The sequence below is a fragment of the Erpetoichthys calabaricus genome, chromosome 2 (genome assembly GCF_900747795.2).
Source record: "Erpetoichthys calabaricus chromosome 2, fErpCal1.3, whole genome shotgun sequence".
NCBI lineage: Eukaryota > Metazoa > Chordata > Cladistia > Polypteriformes > Polypteridae > Erpetoichthys > Erpetoichthys calabaricus.
The window spans coordinates 173816773-173839162 of NC_041395.2; the positions used below are offsets into that span (position 1 = coordinate 173816773).

At 34.4% G+C, this 22390-nt stretch overlaps 1 protein-coding gene across 2 annotated transcripts in view; it reads left to right on the forward strand.

The window, feature by feature from the left end:
- LOC114646558 (ephrin type-B receptor 1) overlaps nucleotides 1-22390 on the forward strand; it is a 703356-nt gene that overhangs the window by 557726 nt on the left and 123240 nt on the right. For both annotated transcript variants that reach the window (XM_028794808.2, XM_028794809.2), the window contains 2 exons: nucleotides 18714-18822; nucleotides 21323-21387. In XM_028794808.2, the coding sequence (XP_028650641.1) occupies nucleotides 18714-18822; nucleotides 21323-21387 (174 nt within the window). The remainder of the gene's footprint in view (nucleotides 1-18713; nucleotides 18823-21322; nucleotides 21388-22390) is intronic.

Below are 22390 nucleotides of genomic sequence, written 5' to 3' on the forward strand. Positions count from 1 at the left end.
TTTTTACCCTTCAGACTCCCATTATGTAATTCTCGTGAAATTGTTCTTCAGCTTTGTGGCTGCTCTTCAGTGAAACTTCTAGTTGTACATCTCATAACATTCAAATCCCAGCTAAAGACCTACCTGCACTCTCTCTGGGTTGATAATTGTTGTTCCATAATTTATATGTTTCAACAGTCCATAGTATTCACTGTAATAATACCACCATACATAATATCACCATACACTAATGCTGCTTTTCCATTAAAGCTGGGAACCAGAAACCAGTTGATGGCCCAGTTCTGTATCTGTCTCCATTATATGCAAGAATGCCAAAGGCAGCATTGCTTGTAGAATGATTACAGTATGTCAAGTGAGTGTGATAGTTGCAACTTCAAAGATATGGAGGAAGTTATGTTGGGGCTTTTTTTAATACATTTCTTTATCCCTTTTTCGGGTCAATGGAAGACAGGTTTAATGTGATCTTGCCTGATTCTGCATTTGGCTGTCTAAAATAACTTTCCGATAAAAGGTTCACCAAATGTTTTCATCTATTGTAACTCACTTTTTTCCACTTATCCTACTTAATTGAGCAAAATTCTCTATCAATGAAAAATACTTTTATTAAATATGGCAGAAAACTCTTGCTGGTTTCTGACAGAGCTGTATTTTTGCTTTGTCTTTGCTGTTTTTGATTTTTTTTTATTATACAGTACTTATTTTACTTTGGTTCAGTAAAACATTGAATATTAATTTATGCACTGAATTCTCTATTGTTCTGTTTGCTCTTTAAAGTACCTAGTGACAGTGTATGATCTCAGTGGTAATTGCATGATTCTGCTCCTTTGTACTGAAGTGAACAAGAAGATGGAAGGGAGAGACAGGAAATGCTCACCTGAAGATGCAGGAGGAATGTGTATTATTATTTAAAACATTTATCTGAAGTGTTCTTATGTTCCCTAAATGTTTTTGTTTGAGATAGGGTTTGCTTTTTATAGGGTTGTTTAAGACTTATGTCATATTTGTTTTGTTTTGATACTAGATGCAGAGAGTGTCTTTTTGCACCATTCTTCATCCTTTTACATTAGATAATCTTCAACTGTACAAAACACAAGTTTCAGTTCCCTTGTCCAAAATGGAGAGCAATTACATATCAGTGTTATGGAAGCCACCAACATTAGTTGAAAGGAACTAACCAGGATATTGTGCTTTGCTACATTTTAAAAGCAGTGTTTTATCTTTCATGCTAAAGCTACTTGGCAAATTCCAGATAACCACTCTTAAGAATATTAATAATGCGACCAGGAGCAAAAGTGCAGCTTAAATGTCACCTGCTTAAAATGTTCAATAAAAACATTCTTGCATGGGTTTTCTTCTTGCAGTTCATGTTATTTATAGATATACAGACTAATGTTGTAATAAAAATAAGCAGGTAAGCTTTTGTATTGGAAATATTTGGTTAACTTTGTTTTTTAATTCCTAATGCTACACGCTAAGTAGGGGTCTCTGTGGTCAACAGAATTAAAATGAGGTGGTCTGCTGCTTCTAGTGTCAATTAGATTTTGCCCAAAAAGAATAAACAAGTGTTGGCATGGATGCATATTCTAGTAAAGGTGAGTGTGTTCAATGTTGGTTTCACATTTCTCAACAGCAATAATTAACTGAGACTTTTTGTAACACTCCTACACATTCCTTTTCTTATATTTGTCTGTGAGTCAAACTTCATTGGTGTAGTTGTTAAATCGAGTAAAGAACCACACCTGTTTTAACAAATAAAATAATTCAATTTACTTATAAATACAGGGAATATAGAATATGATTACTTATCTAAACACAAAAGACCAGATAATCAAGTAAATAAAAAACACTCATTTTACAAAAATGCAACTTATTTATGAATACAGGGAGTATCAAATAAGATCAAATTAAATATTTAAACATGAAAGACTAGATGAAGGAAGTACTAAGTCAGGCAAAAGTTATAACACATTTTCCCCAGACAAACAGAAGACTTCAGGTACTTTTTGATTTTACAAGCTCTGTCTACAGGTTAAGGTGAAAGCTAGAGATTAGCTGTTTTCTATGGGTCTCTGACATGTGAAGTCGCACAAATGGATGTAATCCTCTTTTGCTCAAAAGCACATTTTAGGTTTAAGAGATGAATTTAGCATTACACTGTAAAAATCGATTTGTTTCTGCTTTTAAATACTGGTTGTAAAACCTATATATATATAACTATTATTGATCTTTGCTGCACAGTTACACTTAAACCTTCAAGAGCAATATAAAGAAAATACACGTATACTAATTGCAAGTGTACTGACTGAAAAGGTTTCTAAGAGATCTTTACTCAAGTAAAGTAAGGCATTTAATAATATTCTAGCTTTCACTGCAATGTGTGATGTTATATCAACTGGTTCCAGGAAAAGCACTCTAATATGAAGCCTATATACCTGCAGATGTTAAACACTATTCTCACCCTAAATAAACTGAACCCTCAATAAATTTGGTCATAATTGCTCTTCTTCTAAATCAGGGCAAAGACCTTGATGAGCATGCAAATTACTGCCCAATTTCTCCAAAGAATACAGGTGCGAAAATGCTGGCTATGTTAATAGCGACACTCCTGCAATCTGTTGTTCATAAACAGATCCATTCTGACCAGATTGTTTTTTTTTTAAAGCACAACAAGCTGTAGACAATGTCCAATGCCTTTTGCATGTGTTAGGTAATTGTATCTCTATCCCATCCTGCTGCACTTTTGGCCTTTAATCATATAAAATAGGATTTTCTGAAACAGGTTGTGTTTTCAATTGGATTTGGGGCCAATTTCATTAATGTGATCAAGATATTATATCATCACTATTGGTGATCGTTCTTACTAACTCAAACACCTCTCACCCCTTCTAAATTTTTAAAGGTTACTGTCTGACCCCATTGCTCTTCAATCTTTCAGCCAGGCCCAAGCCACAATCTCAACAGCACATGACTTAATCAACCCAATCACAATGTAAGACGCCAGTAACAAAATATGTCTGCATGCAGATGGATTTCGTTGCAAAATGCTTCCTCTTCTTCCTTCCTTTATTTATTGGTCTCCTAATAGGTCACTTCTATCTAACGTCTTATTAGTCAAAAAGGACTTAAAATTAAACACTTCAGTGTGATTTGCAACAAGGTAGAGAGCAGACTTCCTTGCTAGATCTAGAACTAAAAAATGTGACATATATACTATGCTAGTATAACAATGGATGTCCCATAACTGATCTTCCTTCATGCCCAACTGTTTAATTTTTTAAGTTGCTGCATAAAAAAGAAGAATTGATTTGTGACTGTGTTTAATGTGTTTGAGTAATCAAAAGTGATATTTGTTTGTGTTTTTCTGTGCATTACAGGTATAAATAGACACACCCTTTCTTTGCTTACACCTGTTTGTGCATGTAGAGTATCCCATTCTTGTTGAGGACTATGTTTTCAAGTTCATCATAATTTGATGACTGTAGTTTTCACCTGTTTTTTAAACAATTGTCCCTGAGTCATACACACTTCATGTTTTGCAGCAGACTGTGAATGAAAAGCTAAAAATAATCATTGTAGAAAGATACTGAAGGAATAACTTACAAGAAGAAAAATTTAAAAAGCAGACATGGCATAAACTTATATGTAGCAACCAGAATATTCAGGCTACTTTTGAATACATTTGAATATATATTTGAGTGTTTAAATCTACATTTTTGGCTAATTAAATAAAATAAAAAATAAAAATTATAATGTTAGTTTATTTAAATTCAATATGTGCCATAAATGCACAAATTCTCATAAACATGTTTGAAACATTTTTGATTAAATCACAAATATTTAATTTAAAATTGTCTTAAATGTGCTCCGCACAAGATCCAACTTAATTGTGCAAGGTGACTGACATCTTTAATAACATTGTAGTTATTGTCTATTATTATATGAGATAAGATTAATCCAATTTAACATACACAGTGTCCCTCAAAAAATCTTCTTATGTGCCAATGACATTATGCTTTTGCTTTTTTTTTTGGTAATGTCATTTAGATTTCATCACACCCTTTAGTTCATGCAAGACCATGTCTGGTTGCAAAATTAATTGTTCAACTGGAGTTTCCTGAAAATATTATTGTGTTCATCTACTGTTGTGTTTTGAAAAGTTCCCAGTGATCTTTTCTGCTGTGTGCACAGTTCCCAGTCCAGACAGTAATGCAGCTGGCGAGAGTGCTCTCAATGGTGTGCCTGTAGAATGTGGTGAGAATGGGGAGAGGTAGGCCTACCTTCTTCAGTTGCCAAAGGGAAGTGGAGATGCTGCTCCACCTTTTTAGTATGGAGGTAGTTTTAATTGACCGAGTATGATCAGCTGCCAGGTGTACACTAAGGAATTTGGTGCTTTGGGGCACCAAAAAGCCCTCGATGTGCAGTGGGATATGGACAGCAATGAGGCTTCCTGAAATCAACAGTCTTCTCTTTCACCTTGTCCACATTGTGAGACAGATAACCAATTGTCATAAAATTTTTATTGAGAGATTTCTTTCCAATCATTAAGGGTTAAGTTCCTTAAAATATTTTACTGGAGATGCTGCCTGATTCTGGATCCATACTAGCCAGTATCATTTCAGGTACAGAAAGAGGTAAACCTGAGTGACGTTAGGCAGGTTGCTTTTAATATAGTTTCTAATTTGTATAGAGAATAAAATGTGTTGGTGTTGATGGATTAAACTGGAAACTTGATAGTTCAAAAGATGTAAAAACATCATCAATATAAAGACCTCTAAATTTCACAGTCCCTAGCATCTTAAATAGATTGAATACTACATAGGTTAAATAGGGCTGAAATAACTGATTATCATGTATGGAAACAACAGATAAGAGCTTTTCTGCTTTTAAATGTGCTCTACAATAATTCTGTATCAATAGCAAATGGTGAACCCACTGGTAGCTAGTAAATTGATGAAAATTAGTTTTGACTGAAACACAGCGCAGAGTATACAAAGGAGGTTTACAACATAATTTCCTTCCCCTTGCTAACTAAATAAGAGAGTTTCATGGAATTTTAACAATTCCAAAATATTCTACTGCAAATATTTGCAGCCCAGTAATAGAAATGAAATTTAGGTAGTGTCATGTTACCTTCTGCTGTAGATCTCTGTACTGTTACCTTTTATGTGTGGTTGTTTTGAGTTTCAGATAAATGATATTACAATTGAGTGAAACAAATTGAGTTAATCGCATCTTTAATATCAGAGAGCCTTAGAGGTTTATCATGCTCTTTTAATGCATTTTAGCAAAAAAAAAAAAAAAGAAGTATTTGGATTGAGCCCTACCTTCTACCTTCTTTACATTGTGAGGAATATAAGGACTAATTGTATTCTTTAAATGCCTTAATTAGTTATTTCTCCCTAAATCTCCTCCCTAATTTTTATCCTGTTGCATTATTGATTTCTATTGTTGCATTCCACACTTTCTGTTTATACAGTATATGTTTTTCTAAAATCTTATTGCCCATTTCACTATGTTCAATAATGGTGATGTGACTTAAAGATAGGGCGGCACGGTGACGCAGTGGGTAGCGCTGCTGCCTCGCAGTTGGGAGATCTGGGGACCTGGGTTCGATTCCCGGGTCCTCCCTGCGTGGAGGTTGCATGTTCTCCCCGTGTCTGCGTCGGTTTCCTCCGGGTGCTCCGATTTCCTCCCACATTCCAAAGACATGCAGGTTAGGTGGATTGGTGATTCTAAATTGGCCCTAGTGTGTGCTTGGTGTGTGGGTGTGTTTGTGTGTGTCCTGCGGTGGGTTGGCACCCTGCCCAGGATTGTTTCCTGCCTTGTGCCCTGTGTTGGCTGGGATTGGCTCCAGCAGACCCCCGTGACCCTGTGTTCGGATTCAGCGGGTTGGAAAATGGATGGATGGATGGATGGTCTTAAAGATAAGTTGTGTTTCTTTTGTAGTCTATAGATTAAATTCTGAGCCAACATATTCCTATCATCTGACTCACTAGGCATTCTAGCATTTACCTGATCAGTTCTAGAAATCACAGTAATCAGCTCTGGTGCCCCTCTAGTTTATAATTTATTTTTATATGAAGCATACTGCATTCAGTGTTTCTCAAAGTGTTTCTACAGAAATGTCTGGGGAAGCATTGGTCTCAAAAAAATATCAACTGTTTAAATATAAATCTTACAAAGTACTCATCAGCTAGTGTTAATGAGTTAAGTCTGTAGTTATTTGTTGGATTTATTCAGCATAATAATTTGATTTCCAAAACAAGAGGAGCATGATCAAAGATAACAATAGATAGATAGATAGATAGATAGATAGATAGATAGATAGATAGATAGATAGATAGATAGATAGATAGATAGATAGATAGATAGATAGATAGATAGATAGATAGATAGATAGATAGATAGATAGATAGATAGATAGATAGATAGATAGATACTTTATTAATCCCAAGGGGAAATTCACATACTCCAGCAGCAGCATACTGATACAAAAACAATATTAAATTAAAGTGTAATAAAAATGCAGGTAAAAACAGACAATAACTTTGAATAATGTTAACGTTTGCACCCCAACGGGTGGAATTGAATAGTTTTATATTTGCAAGATTTAATACCGGGTACTAAGTTATTATCTGTAAAATAATAAAATCAGTTCTTGACCAATTATGATGTGCTAATGAGACGAAACAGTATTCTTTTGAATTTGGATACAAAAATCTCCATGGGGGATGTCCTTAGGTTTATTTGGAACTGGCATGGAAGTTGTATTTTTGAACTGTTCTTTGTCTAATCCCTTTCCTTATACCAGTTTGCCATGGTGAATTCTGTGTTAAACATGTAACTCCAAATATTGCTGAGGCACACAAGCCCCTCCACCATGCCAAGGTAACAATTTTGGGATGGGGTGTATTAAATGTTTCTATGACAATACAGACTGGCCTCTAATTGGAGCAGGTTTTTTTTTTTTTTGTTTGACTGTTGTTGTCCAGCACCTGAGACAAATGCACTCTTGCCACCCTAACTGGGATTAAGCGGGTCAAAAATGAATGGGCAATTGAAGTTAGTGTTGCTAAAATAAATATCTGTTTAAGGGCATTTTCCTTTGCAATTATTAATAAGGTTACAGACTTTTACATCTTCAAAGACTATTTAATTTGGTTTGGAAACATGAATGTGTTAATTTTAAAGTGCTTAACTGCCTTACAAGTTTATTTTCCATCCATTTTCCAACATGCTGAATCCGAACACAGGGTCATGGGGGTCTGCTGGAGCCAATCCCAGCCAACACAGGGTGCAAGGCAGGAACCAGTCCCGGGCAGGGCACCAACCCACCGCAGGACACACACACACACACACACACATCCACACACCAAGCACACACTAGGGCCAATTTAGAATCACCATTGCACCTAACCTGCATGTCTTTGGACTGTGGGAGGAAACCCACGCAGACACGGGGAGAACATGCAAACTCCATGCAGAGCCCACAAGTTTATTTTTCAGCATAAAAATATTAGAAATTTTGCAATTGAGAGTAGATTATTGTCAGTAGGACTCATTCATTTAACAAATCGGCAAAGTGTTGTGGTGTCCCGTGCAATCACCTCTTAATATCAGCAGGGTATATACTTCAAAAACGAGACTGGACCTTTTTGTTAGACTCTGTCTACATCTTTTGTTCAATGTAGTGCTCAATTGAATGCATTGGTATTAATTTAGCACACACATTTGATTAGCGAAAGTGCTAGATTAAGCATTTGAGTCACAAGCTAACCACATCAGCCAACAAATGGGATTGTATGTATCAAGATAAAAGGTTTTTCAAAACGAAATAGCAAAAACAGTAAGACAGGCTCACGTGTATTAAGTTTGGATGTCCCCTTACTGTTGCATGAATAGCTTAGTGAGAAGAGAAATCTGTTATTTTTTTGTGCAGTCTCAAAAACTGCTACTTTTGAAAAGCATTGCATGACTTTTATCCTTTCTTTTTTGTGAGGCTTCTTGGATTCTATAAAGCAGGTATAAACTTGCTGTTAATTAGCATGTGGCATACTGAAGATCTGTAAGAAAGCCATGCAGCTTAAATACTGGTGTGACTGCAATCAGCTTAGTACAGGGAGAAAACATGAGCTGGAGCTGTGCCAAAGCACGATCAATGTTAAAACAATTAGCAGCAGAGAATGAGGTATTACATTTTCATTTATAGCCACACCTTCAATTTTTTGGTTATTCACTCTGGCTTTCTCCAAGGGATATTTAAAGATGCTACACATATGGATGGCAAAACAAGTTATGTGTGTTTTGGTGGAAATGGTTGTAACTGCACCTTAATACAATTTGAATGTGAAGTGTCATAAATGACCAAACATTTTATTAAAAAGAACTCCTATAAAGAATACAATATGCACCATCTGGATGTAGTTTGCTTAATTAGGCAAGGTGGATGTGGAGGTGATACATTTCTCCAAGTACTTATGTTTCAACATCAATCACAGGTTGGACTGGTCTCATAATACAGAGAAACTATATAAGAGAGGACTTCTTATATAGTAGAGAGCAGACTTTTTTTTCTTAGGAGACTTTGCTTTAATGTGGAAAGTTCGTTGTTGGATTGGTCTACTCTCACACCTTAAACTTCACACATACAAAAAGTTACACAAACTATTTATACAGGCACTGATTATGAGTGATGCCTACATATAGGGACTCACTAGTTTAAGTATTACCAACACACTGATGTCCCCAGATATAATCTAGACCTAAGGTCCTAAGAATAATTTAGACACATAAAGGATGACATATCCTCACCATATCCAAAGATATAAACTGGACCTAAAGGATTACACATGTTCATGCCCAAAAATAACCTTGACACATGGAGGCTAGCTAATGCACCTTAGTTGAAACCACTTACCAACTTTAAACTCAATGTGATATCCACCCTTTAGAAACATCTCCCTCAGCCTGCTAACCCAATAGGAAAAGAAAATTCAACCACCCCCACACAAGGCATCCTGTATTTTTTTTACTACTTCAGTCACTCTAGATATAAAGACGAATAAACAGAAATTTAAAAGCAAAAGATTTTTTAAAATATTATGGAAAATATAAATCAGTAACAAAGCCTAGAGATTTTATAATCGGTAGATACAGTCCAAAACATAAATGTGCCTTTGCTTTAAAGTCAGAAAGCTTACTGAAGATTAGTAGCAATGTCAAAAGAGTATGCATGAATTGCATTCACTGAGGTCTAGATATAATACCTCTTTTTCTGACATATCTCTGTCTCTGACGTTGTTCTCCAGTCTCTAAGATGCATTCTACAAAAAGCCTTGTGGGGTTCAAAACCTCATCATGTTACACACTGATGATTCTCTAACTATTCTTGTGATGGACAGATCTGCCCAAAAGCTTTGAGCCTAGTATTTTATCTGTGTAGTGTCTTGCTGTCTCCAGTTTCTTTTATTGTTAGGTTATAAATTATCTGGCCATTATAAATTAAGATTATACACTTAGACAAATAAAAAAGAAAGAATGCATATATGTAAAACAGCACTGATCTGTATAAAAGAGTCCAAAAAGAGTTAATTTATAGTTCATTGCAGTCCCTTCAAACAATAAAATATGTAACTAAGGCAGATTGCAGCATACTTTTTAATATAGCATCTGCATTTCCAAAATTAGGATTTTATCCCTCCAGGACATTTCATGAAAATCAACTAAATGCCTACTTTTAAATCAATTTTCATTTACACAATGTGCTTCCAGCTTCTGAATCCATGAGTGAATTTGTCTTCAATCAAGGTAGCCACTTCTTAGGGTTTGCTGTAATGGTAGGTTAGCACATGTGTATGTACACTAAGAACTGCCATACTCTGAGTTGTATAAATAGACATTTTCTAATTTAATGAGACAACTATTCAAATTTGCCTTTCATCCCACATTAATCTTTACTGCCATTCAAATTCATTTTTTTACAAGTTGCAACAAAGCTAATGGATAAACAACAAACAAATATCCAGAATCAGCAGTGTGAGAAATAGACAGCCACCTTTGAAACAGGAGAATGCATGCTACATATTTGAAACCACACTACCCAAAATTAATCAACCTGATGCAACTGCATATTTTACAAAAGGTGCAAATTTTGATATTCTGTATTCCATCCATGCACCTTATATGCGCCAGTATCACTTTAATAGCTATAATTATAGTTGGAAAAATCAGCATGTTGGGTTGTTGGCTCATCCATATTAGAAAAATTAATGATCTCTGACACATATGACAACAGAGTGTTCTTGAATCTTTCAGCACCCTCAGTAGTATCATTGATAGAAGTTGCTGCATTCATTTGCTGTTAGGGCAAAATTTAATATGCCAAAATCAGATTCTGGAAGATTTAAAATTCTGTTTGTTACCTGGCGGTCTGACAGTGCAATGTTCCAGGCTGGGAAAAAGCCTGAATTAGGAGGACCATCAGCTGCTGAAATGTGCAAAGGAAGGGACAAGAAGATAGGACTCAGAAGATCTGAGGATTCACATGTGGGAGAAAGTGGATTGTGTCAAAGTGGTCACAGGTCGGCAGGTGCGTGACAGAGTACAGTCAGCCATAAAAACAACTTAGCATTGAGAGGGGACAAGGGGATTTGAGAAGTGGGGATGTTAGCTTAGGAAATGTAGGGTTTAGTGATTTGCCAGCTCTTCTTTATGAAGTAAAATAAATATACCTGTTTGTCTGAGGATTCAGGCCTGATTATTCTTTGGAGTGTATCGGTGTCAGTCTCTCCCATCTCAGTAGGCATTGCAATATTTTAATCATGGGAGATGTATATTTAAATGTATGAATGTAATCTCTGTCAGGCTTCTCTTATGAGGATATGGAACTAGGGAGTTCCTTTTAGAAAGATAAGCAGTAGCCAGCATCTCTTTACACTCATTTACAAGACAAGAAAATGCATGACACTAAATCAGTTTTAAAGTAAGTGTGTAGTCTGAAAGAGGAAGAAATCTTTGGATAGAATCAAACTATAAATCCATCAAACATTTTTTTGGAACCCTGGTTTCCTATGATGTGTGTGCTTATCAAATCTGATAAAAAAAAAAGAAACAACTGAGAACCTAATATAGCCAAACAGAGCTGAAAGATTTCATGTTAATGAATTGCTTTTGATTGATTCTCATTATTACCTGGTATTGAGTACATCTGGCATACCACTAAATTAGTATATTAGATTACTTTTGGTTTTGTTCTTTCTGAATTTCTGACTTTAATTTTGTCCATAACTACACTTTGGGCTTCTTCCATTTCCTGGTCCGAAAAAGAATGTTTACTTTGCCATTTATCCAACTAGGCAAAACAATGAATAGCTAGTGTTCCTAATGTCAAACAATTCAGATTGCAAATATAGAACATTATTCATTGATAATAGATCTACTATATGTGTTTAATAATTAATTGTTTCCAAAAAATCTTTGTCATGGTTTTCTAAGTATTAGTTATTCAACCAGAACAGAAAACCTCTGTGAACTTCAAGGTCATGTGTGCTTAAAAATAATTTTTACTTGCATAGAAAGTGTAATAGAAGGGAATTATGCTGCCCTCAAAAATACAAAAGAACATATGTTTTGCTAGAGGTGCTACAAGACATCATGCTTGCATGTGTGTCTTCCTGTCTTACTGTTGTTGATTGCATTAGCATCTTTTGGGACATTAGCTTGTTGTGAATTATCTATGTACATTCCATTTTAAGAGGTGGCTGCCAAATAAGTCGAACTCCCTTGAGGCCATTGACTGTGACAAATTGTGATATAATTTCAAATTCATTTCCACAGTAATTGACCTTTTCTGACATTTCATGTCTATGGACGTGCAGTTATTTGGGTTACTGAACAATTCCATAAATTATTGAGAGATGATTATTTTTTTCTTTTTTGAGTTTTTTTTTTTTGCATGATAAAGGAAGTCAGATTTTAGTGAATTCTGTATTTCTGGTGCATTATTTAGAAATATGTGGTGATTTACATTCTGAAACCCCACTTCCCAAGTCATTCATATCTGGATAATTCATTTGCATAAGACTCGATTACAGGTAGGTATTCCCAAGTAATCTTCTTTGCATAGCTTACATTGACACTTTATTGCTACCAGTTTGCCTGTCAAAAGTGCAGCAATGTGAAGCATGGTACAATGAAATGGATAAAGATGAATCACCTGTTTGCAGTTAAGACTTTGCATAGATACTAGGAGAAAAGTAACTGTGTGCAGTGGTCTTGTGTTCATTCATCATTAGGCTGACCTAGTATTTATAGCCTCATAATTGTGCAAGCAGCAGCCAGGGTGAGGGTGTAGAGTGGGAAAACACAGATTGTAAACTAGGAAAACTGCTACTTGCCCAATGTCTGTAACTGAAATAGATGCACATACAAAAACAATCTTGAAAATTATCTATTACCTCAACAAACTTAAATGCAGTGGATCATTTAGTAGCAAACGGAAAGTCTTGCAGTTAAAAATATTTAGCCTGTTCAGTATAAACTCAATTCATATGACAGCAGCTGTAGATTTCTGGCACTGCCGGTGGTTTACACTTCAATGGCATTGCTTAATTTACCTCTCAAACTTCAAATATAAATAACTAAGCCAAATGTCAAGAAAGAGAGTGTAATAAATGTTAATTATTTTCAAAATCAATTAAAGTAACATAATGTCTTAAGTGTAAGTAAATAATACAGTATTAATTATGACAGCAGAATTTTATATTGAATAGTTTATGTTGTGTTGATGTGTAATCTGCTCCATCTATACATCATAATATTGTTTTCAGTTTGCTTTACAACAACCAGTTAAGTGATGGCATCATATTTATCTATTCCATGTATAGCTTTGCCATATTTCCTTTTCTCATATCATAAATTGTGTGATTCAGTTCCTTCAAGCTCCTCTAATACTTAAAATAAGTAGAAATAAAAAGTCTAAATGGCTTTTTTCTGCATTTTCTGCAATAGCATTAATACTATATTATGTTATACAGAGAAAATGTGTCCCAGAAAAGGCATATTAGCTCTATGGACAGTCTGATAATTAATCCATCTGGCATCATCTACTTGTATTCTTTGTAGATCTTGGCAAAGATTAGTCTACTAAAATTACCTTCAGGTGATGTGTAGCTTTTTAGCTTCCACTAACAATTATACCATTCGTGCCCGCTGTGCTTAATGCAGTCCCTGTGTAGAACATCACAGTATTTACGCTAAACTTGCCACCCAGCTACTTTCAGTCCTAGTTGTATTCTAATTTAGTTGTGTGGACGCTGAAAGTCGGGAACGACAAGGAAATTGGCACCAATATAAAATAAAAATCCATTTCTTTATTCTTGGTGAGAGGAGGCTACAGACTCTGTCTGCCAGCAGCCTGCCTGCAGCCTCCAGACCCTGTCACGTTCCAGTGTGCTACAAACTGTCACCCCCCATAGTAGGAAGCCGAGACTTCCATTAATACCCAAGAAGAAGAAAGAAAAAACGTAGCAGTTCATTTTGAGGTCATACATAGATTGTTATAGCTTGTGGTCACACCCTGGATTTGAACATACAGGAGCACACACAGTGTTTCTAACAGTTAAAAGAGTTATTAGCACATTCACAGTCTTAAGCAATAGCCCTTGTGAGCATCAACACACACAAGAGCAACTGCAGCGATCTCCCAGCTAACTGTCACAGGATGAGTGCAACCTAAGCAGATTTAGACAATACTCATTTCCTCATTCTTTCTGCACCATCAGGGTTACAATACTTCAACGGCTATGTGGCAGTTACAATTTAAGAATCTTATTATAGCTTACATTTCGTACATAATGATCATCCCACATAATTGGTTATACAATATCAAAAGCTACCTTAAAAGTTAGTTTAGTACATTTATCATACAGGAATACACTCTTACAGCTTAGTGTCTGTATTAGATTACATTTGTTCAGTTAGCTTAATACCTCCTTATTTATTAATACATAAGTGACATGTTTCTTATGGTTCTATTAGCACCATATTTTATTATTTGGAAAGACTGAAGCACCTTAATTCTACATATGTCTTCCTCAGTTGCTATCAAGATTTAGCTTAATCTAACTGGAAATGTTAATTAGGTAATGCTTCATATACATTTTATGTATTTAAAACAGCTAAAGTAGTTGTGAATACTTGAAACTCTCTCATACATTTACTGTATTTCTTTGCTTTGTGGTGTTAAGCTAATTCATATTCCAAATTGGCAACATGAAAAGTCCAAACTATTATATGATTTACTTGTAAAACACCTTGTAAAACAAACCAAAACCTTCAACACATATGGTGTAACATTTTTAACAGAACTTCATATTTAAATAAATAAACTTTCTTGGTTATCTCAATATCTCAATCACTCAGGTTCTAAAAGCTGCCAGAATCTCTTCTTCAGTTACATAACCTGCTAGTTTTTGATAATGGTTTAGTGTGAAAAAGCAGCTTGTGGGCTACTTTATATCTATAATTCACTTTCTCTTAATTTTGCTTCGTAGCCTATAACATTTAATTCACAATTTAAAGTATAATGGATGCTTTTTTTAGAACTATGAGGACCTCTGGCATTTAAATTTAAAAACATAACTTTCTAAGCTTGTCACAGTAATATATGCCTTTTATTCCAGAGATAAACTAGGTTGCTCCTTTCTTACCATAATGATCTAAATTCTTCATTTTTTGCCTATGAAGTGGTTCACAATCTAACTTTATGAACTATCACTGATGCTAGTGACTTCTGCCTTTGTGATTTTTTGTGGAAATATATTAAGGTATTAATAAACTCTGATGTGTTTTTTACCCAATGTACTACTTCAATTTTGAAAGTTTGCTTGATAGAATCATCCCTTTCTTAACCCATGCTACCAGCCAATTAGAAATATACTTTTCTTTGATGTAGTGTTGTAGCTTAATTCTGACTTTGCCTTACAGACTTGTGCATGGGGTTGAGCTAAGGAGGGCTTACAGAGTTAATTTTACATGGACCATTTACTGTCCATTTGTTCTACTTATTAGGTATTTCTACCATATGAAGCAATTCTTAAAACTCATTTTATAACAGTGTAGAAATAACATCTTTAATTTTACTCAGTATTACTCAAAAAATTCCAACAGGCACAAGGATTTTATTTGTGCTTGTTTTTTCTATATGAAAATATTTAACTATGGAGACTATTTTCACTTCTGCTTATGGCATTCCATTTGTTTTAGAATAATAACGTGGAGCCAAGCAAGGATTTCCTTTGTCACTGTTTTTATTTGTCATTATTATTAATCACCTTGCCATCTATTCCTGTGGAAATTCAGAGATTTGTGAAATGGTGAGGGAAACACTTGAATAAAAACAACCTCTTTATGCAGGTAGTATGATGTTTTACATTACTGATCCATACTAATCTCATCCACATTTACTAAACTATTTAAAGGTGTTTCATAAAATTTCAGGGTTCGAGATGAACTTGAATAAGAGCATGTTATTTCATGTGAACAGCTGTGCACATCAACTTGCAGTCCACTTTAATAGCTGTTTTGCAACAGTTACATACATAGGATCCTTGATTGACAGCAGGTTAATGACTAATTCAGAATGAAAATTTACCAATCTGATGGAAAGTATTAAATAAGATGCTATCAGTCTGACAGGTCTCTATCTCAGATGACCTGGAGGAATTAGTATTGTTAAAAATTAAGATTATATCAAAGGTTTCGCCCCCTGCTTGCTTTGCTCGCCAACCCCCGTGTTTGGTTTTCCGGATACACACTTTTAAGATTTTTTTTTCTTTGAATTGTTGCTATTTCAATAGTTTCACTTTTATTTCAGAACTTATGTAAAAACAATATTTGGAATCTTTCGAGTCCCAATATGCTGAATCTTTTAAATGAGGTCAGTGAGACATGTGTTTAATGACTTTGTACCATAATTCAGAATAGTTTTCTCTGTTTGGAATTTCAGCACAGACAAAGCAATCTACATCATCAGCAGTTAATAATTTTTTTGCAAAGTAACCAATAAATGCATGTGAGGTAAAACACGTTTTTGAAATTCTCTGACTTAAACTTCAAAGCCTTACAATATTTACATACTTCTGACATATCACCTGTGCCCATATATTCGATCTCTAATCGCCTTTTAGTTAATTCTCCGAATAATAATTTCTCTTTTTTTGCGCTAATGCGTTGTTTACTTTCTTTTTTTGCCACTGTCGTTTTTTTTCTGCTTTCATATTCTGTATATTGCTCTGCATGTGTAGCACGCCTACGTTTTTTTTGAGTCTTTTGAATTCCAGTTTTCATTATCTCTAACCTGCTCTGCATATGTTTGGCCCTTTTGTTTTGTAACCTCTTTATGATGTTTTACTTTGTTTTCTACTCTGTCTTTTATTTCTGACCTCGCTTTGTCCTGCTTTTTTTTCAATGACACCTGGTCTGTGGTAACTATTTTCCCTTTTTCAAGTAATAGTTTCCGTTTGTTTGCACTACTGCGATCTTTACTTTCTTTTTTTTATACTTTCTAATTTTCCTACTTTCATATTCTTTAACTTTCTCCACATTTGTATTGCGCATACGTTTTTTTTTTGGAGCCTTTCAAATTCCACTGCTTTCATAATCTGCTCTGCATGTGTATAGCACCAACTCTTGTGAACGTCTTTATGAAGTTCTATTTTGTCTTTTACTCTGTCTTTTAATTCTGAGCCCGATTGGACGTGCTTTGTTTCAGTTCCACTTGTTATGGGCTGATAATTTTACTTGCCTTATTTTCTGAATTTGCACCTAGATTATTTTTTCTTTTTCTCTTCAACGCTTTTGAGTCTCTTTTCTCCACGCTGCTTTCTTCTTCACTTAGTCATCGACGTTTCATGTATGACGTATTGTCGTTATATGCTTTATATGCACTGAGACCCTGAATCTGTGTGTGCTCAAATCCTTCATAAGACTGAATGTTTTGCTGCCCCATTGTCTTATTTGATAGAATGTAAATAGGGCGTGTCTTGCAAGAATCTCATGTTCTACGTCATCGTGAGACGGTCCTGGGTCAATCTCTTGGCACAATGTCTCATGTGTAAGGTCCTCGCGGGTCTTTTAACTGTCTTCCGTGATCTTAACGTGAACATCACGTCTCAATGCCACTACTGTTTCTCTCCAGGATTTTTTTTTATAATAGACATATCACTCTTCAAATAACTTGTCCAGTTTTAACTGTTTGTTGCAGATATACTGTACATATAATGGAACTATGCGATATAATCTTAAAGAAATTAAACATGGCCACTAGATCATATACTCCCCTACACTAAACAACTTTTAACACATGGAAGGTTCTTAAGATTAGAACCTTTAGAGATTTTAGAGATGTTTTCTAATGAATTTCTGTCAGTGGTTTTACATCAGTTGTCCTGGGAATATTATTCATAATGCAGGTTGTTCAGCTTTAAATGGCAATCAATAAAGATGCTTTCATTTATTTTGGAAAACTTTCAGATTGCTTTAATGAATTCACTCTTGGATAAGCTCAAAATATTTTTGCATTTCAATGTAGACAAATCTCAGGTGTTATGTGTAGGATTATATAAAAATATGAAAGCCCTATCTGACAATAATTTAATCTTTGGTAATAATAAAATTCAATTTTGACTCCTCTGTGCTTATACTGAATTTGTTGTTTGACTCCGAACATAGTTTTACTGCTGCTAAAATACTAGTTAATATTTTTATCCTTTCTTGCTTGGATTATTGTAATTATTTATATAGCAGTCCACCAAAGTGATCCATATGTAATCTTTTGAGGTACACTAAGATGCATTCATAATCCCTGGTTATATACCATTTGCATCTTTTTCCTGATGTGTAGATAGGCGGGAATGAAGTGGAAATGTTGGATTTGATTTGAATACAATATAGCAATTGATGGTCTGACTGACTTATAATTGATTTATTATAATGTAATTTTTAAAGCAAAAATGTTTAAAACTACATATTAATGTAACAACAAGATAATTGTAGTAGGTAGGGTGTTGTACCATGTCAGCCATTATGGATGCAATGAGAAGTCAAGCAAAATGACACCATTTGTTGGCTAACATGAATCGACTTGCACGTTGTTCAGTTAGCCAAAAAAGGTGTCATTTCGCTTGACTTCTTATTGCAAGATAATTGTAAAATCTTTTTTTTTTTTTGTTTGCATTTCTGATTCGTTTAGTTTTTCTAGGCTGTCATGCCATTTATCAATTTTCCAAGTTTACTTTGTCCATTAAAGGAACATAAGGAGCTAGACTCTGTCTTGCGTTATTGGCCCAAGCCAGGAAGCAAGCTTGAAGAGATGTGTATTATATTGTATCATTCACAAATGAAAAATCTAAGAGGACATCTGTGTTCAAAACAAACCTGCAAGGAAATGCTCAGCACCACAAAGTTTACCAAACTTTTCCTGCTTCACTTTTTTTGAGGATTTCTTATTACAAAATTACAAATTTCTCTTTGAATGGTTCTATCATCAGCCATGCCCCTGATTTGATTCAGAGTAACTTTCACCTTTCAGTATGTAAAGGGAATTTCTTTATGAAACTACTTCAAACATCCAGTTGCTTACTTCTGAGTGAGTTGTGTCTAACCACATCTAGAACTTTCTTCTTTTACATTACTATTCTTCTCTACTTTCACAGATGACTACAAATCAGAACTTCGAGAGCAGCTCCCATTGATTGCAGGTTCAGCTGCTGCCGGCGTGGTGTTCATTGTGTCTTTGGTTGCCATTTCTATTGTGTGTAGCAGGTAACTATCTTTTAATGTCATGACCTTCTTATATTTAGCAGTCATCTGTGTAAATGGTGGGTGTTTCATGTTGTTATATTTTATTTTCTGTATTATGTTTTCTTCTTTTGCAGTGTTTAATTATGTTGTGTAAATCCCAAAATTTATAGGTTGCACTTTATTATATAAAATTGGAATTACAATAAAAGAGTACCTCACAAACTGTAGTTAGAACATAGTATTTTTACACCAAAACAAAGAAATGAAAAATAAATTGTCTCCACACAACTCAAAAGACTTATTCTATTTCTGTTTTCTAGGAAGTGATCTAAAGAAAAGCATGCCTAGCTCTGTAAAGTTTGTTAATTTTCTAATCTTCTTCTGATTCTTAGATAGACCTGAGCTGATATTTAAAAGCCCTCCTAGTGTGTTAATAAAAACATAAGAAAAATCTATAAAGAGAACACACTGTTCAGTCCAGCTCAGCCTGTCAGTTTCTAATTTGACTGCATTCATGCATGGTGTGTGACGTGAGATGCATTATCCTGGAGCTTTACAACATTACCTTAAACTTTAAACTTAAAATGTCATTGAATGCAAAGAAGATCTTTAATTTTTAATTTTTGTGTTTGCACAATACAGCAAAAAATGAATTGGATAGTCAAGAAATAACAGAAAAAATGAAAACAAAATCTATCAACTTTGAAGTGAAGGTTATATCTTCTTAATGTTTTTCCAACATCAAAAGCTACAGAACTAAAAAGAAGCTTGCTGTTAGGATTGTGTGCTAGTTAAAATGTAATTTTTGCTCCTTTTAGATCATTTTTCATATTTTGTTTCCTTGAAAATTAATTGTATTAATTGTTTTCATTCTTTGCTTTGCTAATGATGGCTTTCTGTTTTCATATTACTTTTTGGTTGTAGGGTCACTTTTCTTGTTAAGTGACCCTAGAATATCAATGCACATGCATCAGTTGATTACATAACAGATGCTATGGTATTTAAGATTGAAGGGTTGCAGCAATTAACTGTACTTTGCACAAAAAAAGAAAAAGAAAGAAAAGGCTTTCAAAAAGTAAAATGAACTACCTCTTTTAAGGCTTTTTGTATTAATTATCAGCTTCTTTGTCATCTATCCATCTATGATATACAATAAATAAAATCACCAATGCGATGCCTTTTTTTTTTTTTTTCTTTTTTTGTACAATAGATTCTCATTGGTCACAATGTGTATGCTTGTTATGGTAGATGTAAAGAATTTAGACTCTGGTTGCCTTACCAAACACATGCTTTACAATTTGAGTATGACTTCTGTGGCTGTCAAAACAGGTTAAAAAGAAGTGGCAAATTTGCATTTGAAAAATAATCCTAATCGCTAAAAGTGTCCGGATTCTATTGTCATTGCCTAGAGAATCTTGGAAATAATATATATTAATAAATTTAGATAAAGGGATGGGAATCATACCTTATGAACATTAAATTTGCAGTTCAAAGGTGTACCCATAAGCATTATGGTTGACAGAGAGAGCAGTATTTTAAGTTAAAGGCCTTGCACAGAATAATGGAGTTATTCTTAATTCATTTTAGTAAACATATGTGATACAGCTTTTTAATGTAAAATTATTTGACTTTTTCTATAATTTAGGCAATCAATAATTCTAACGACCTTTATTTTTGTTTAGATTGTCATAAGATTTAGGAAAATAACTTTATGAATGTTCCAGTTTCAATAGTTATTTCCTTTTTATTATTAAGTTGTGACTTTGGGCATAAGGCATACATGATCTTGTTAAAATGTTTAAAACCTGTGACATGGGGAACACAGACAAAATACCCTGTGGGTTTCCTATCATTTTACATATACCTGCCCATTTCATGGAAGTTTGTCATTACAGATAAGTAACTGGACTCTAAACCACAAGGTGGCTGGTTCAGTAATTGCCTTCAACTCACTTTATGAAAAAATGAGCAAGTTGCTTATTTGCAAAGTTATTTGAGATGGTGCTCACAATAGAAAAATGCTATATAATATGTAATATGTAGGTAGGCAGTGTGGTATATTGGTTAAGGCTTTGGCCTTCAAACCCTAAGGTTGAGGGTTAAAATCCCACTACCAACACTGTGTGACCATGAGTAAGTCACTTGACTTTGGAAAACCAAAAGAAATGTAATCATTGTATCATAAATGTAAGTCGCATTGGATAAAGGCATCATCCAAATGAGGAAATGAAATAATGGCTTATTTTTTGTTTTTCTCAGAAACTCTGTTTTGCTAACTTGTAAAATACTGTATATTTATTAGGGATTTACACAGTCATTGATCTGCCCACCTTCTTAGTATCATAAAGTATTTATGATGGAAATTGGGCTAGTACCAATGTTATTTTTTCACATGGACAGTTGGCAAATTATTAATCTCTATCAAGTGGATTACAATGGAAAATTGATCTTCTTTAGAAAAATGTCATACGTTCAATTACTAATCTGCCTTTTTGGTAATTTTCACTCCCTGTTATTGTAGGAAAAGGGCTTACAGCAAAGAAGCAGTTTACAGTGACAAACTACAGCACTACAGCACTGGTAGAGGTGAGTATTGAACACCAAACATTTGTTGCTGTTACAATCTCCTTAACTCCAAGGTTTCCCTGGTGTAGCTGTCTTTACCCCTGCATCTTACAGTAAGCATATTTTCTGTTGGCTATTACAGGCTTTTTTCCATGGCAATTTTGCTACTTACTGTATATGCATCAGCTAGTTTCTTAAACAGAATGTCATCTAGACCAGTGCTTATCAAGCTTTTTTGGGAAAAATACAATGGCTGTAGGTTTTAATCCATACACTTCCATGATCTGTGGCACATTTTTCTTACTTTAACTTGAACTTCTTTGAAAGAATTGCCATCTTTTTGCTAAGAACTAGTTAATTGTATCTTTAACTTTTCTAAAAAATATAGAAAGGTTTGCATTCCTTGCCATTGCTTTTAATTCTTAGAAGTTTCTTATAACATTTTCTATTAACTTTACACATTTTTTTATGAATACAGGAACAAATGGTCATAAAAGTTAAGTATTGTATCCACCAGTGCAGTTATTAGCCAGAAAACCAACTCATGCCTTTGAAACAGAAAAACCCTTCTTGACTTGGTATGATAGTGTATAAGCCCTGTTGGGATTCATGGCTTAACTAAGACAGCAGTCATATTAAAACAGGATCTTGTAGGCACAATGATTCCATCCCACATTAAATAACCTATAGGAAAGACCTAACATATACATCACTTTGTATATTTTAATTTTAATTTCTTGCTCTTGTGTTTTAATAATTGGCATCACAGACCCTTTGACCAAGTAATCTCTTATGATCTTGTAATGACACCTTTGAATGAATGGCAGACATTAGTATCCTCAGTGAGTGACCCAATATGTGGCTGCCTGTCTATGTGTGTAACCTTTCTGTTGGGAAAAAAAAAGTTGAAACCAGTGGCACTGGTGTAATTTCATTGAAATTCAGTAAAAATAACAGATGACGTATGAGAAAGTAATGTTCTCCAAATCTTAACAATGGTACAGTTAATTATCATAGAATAGAG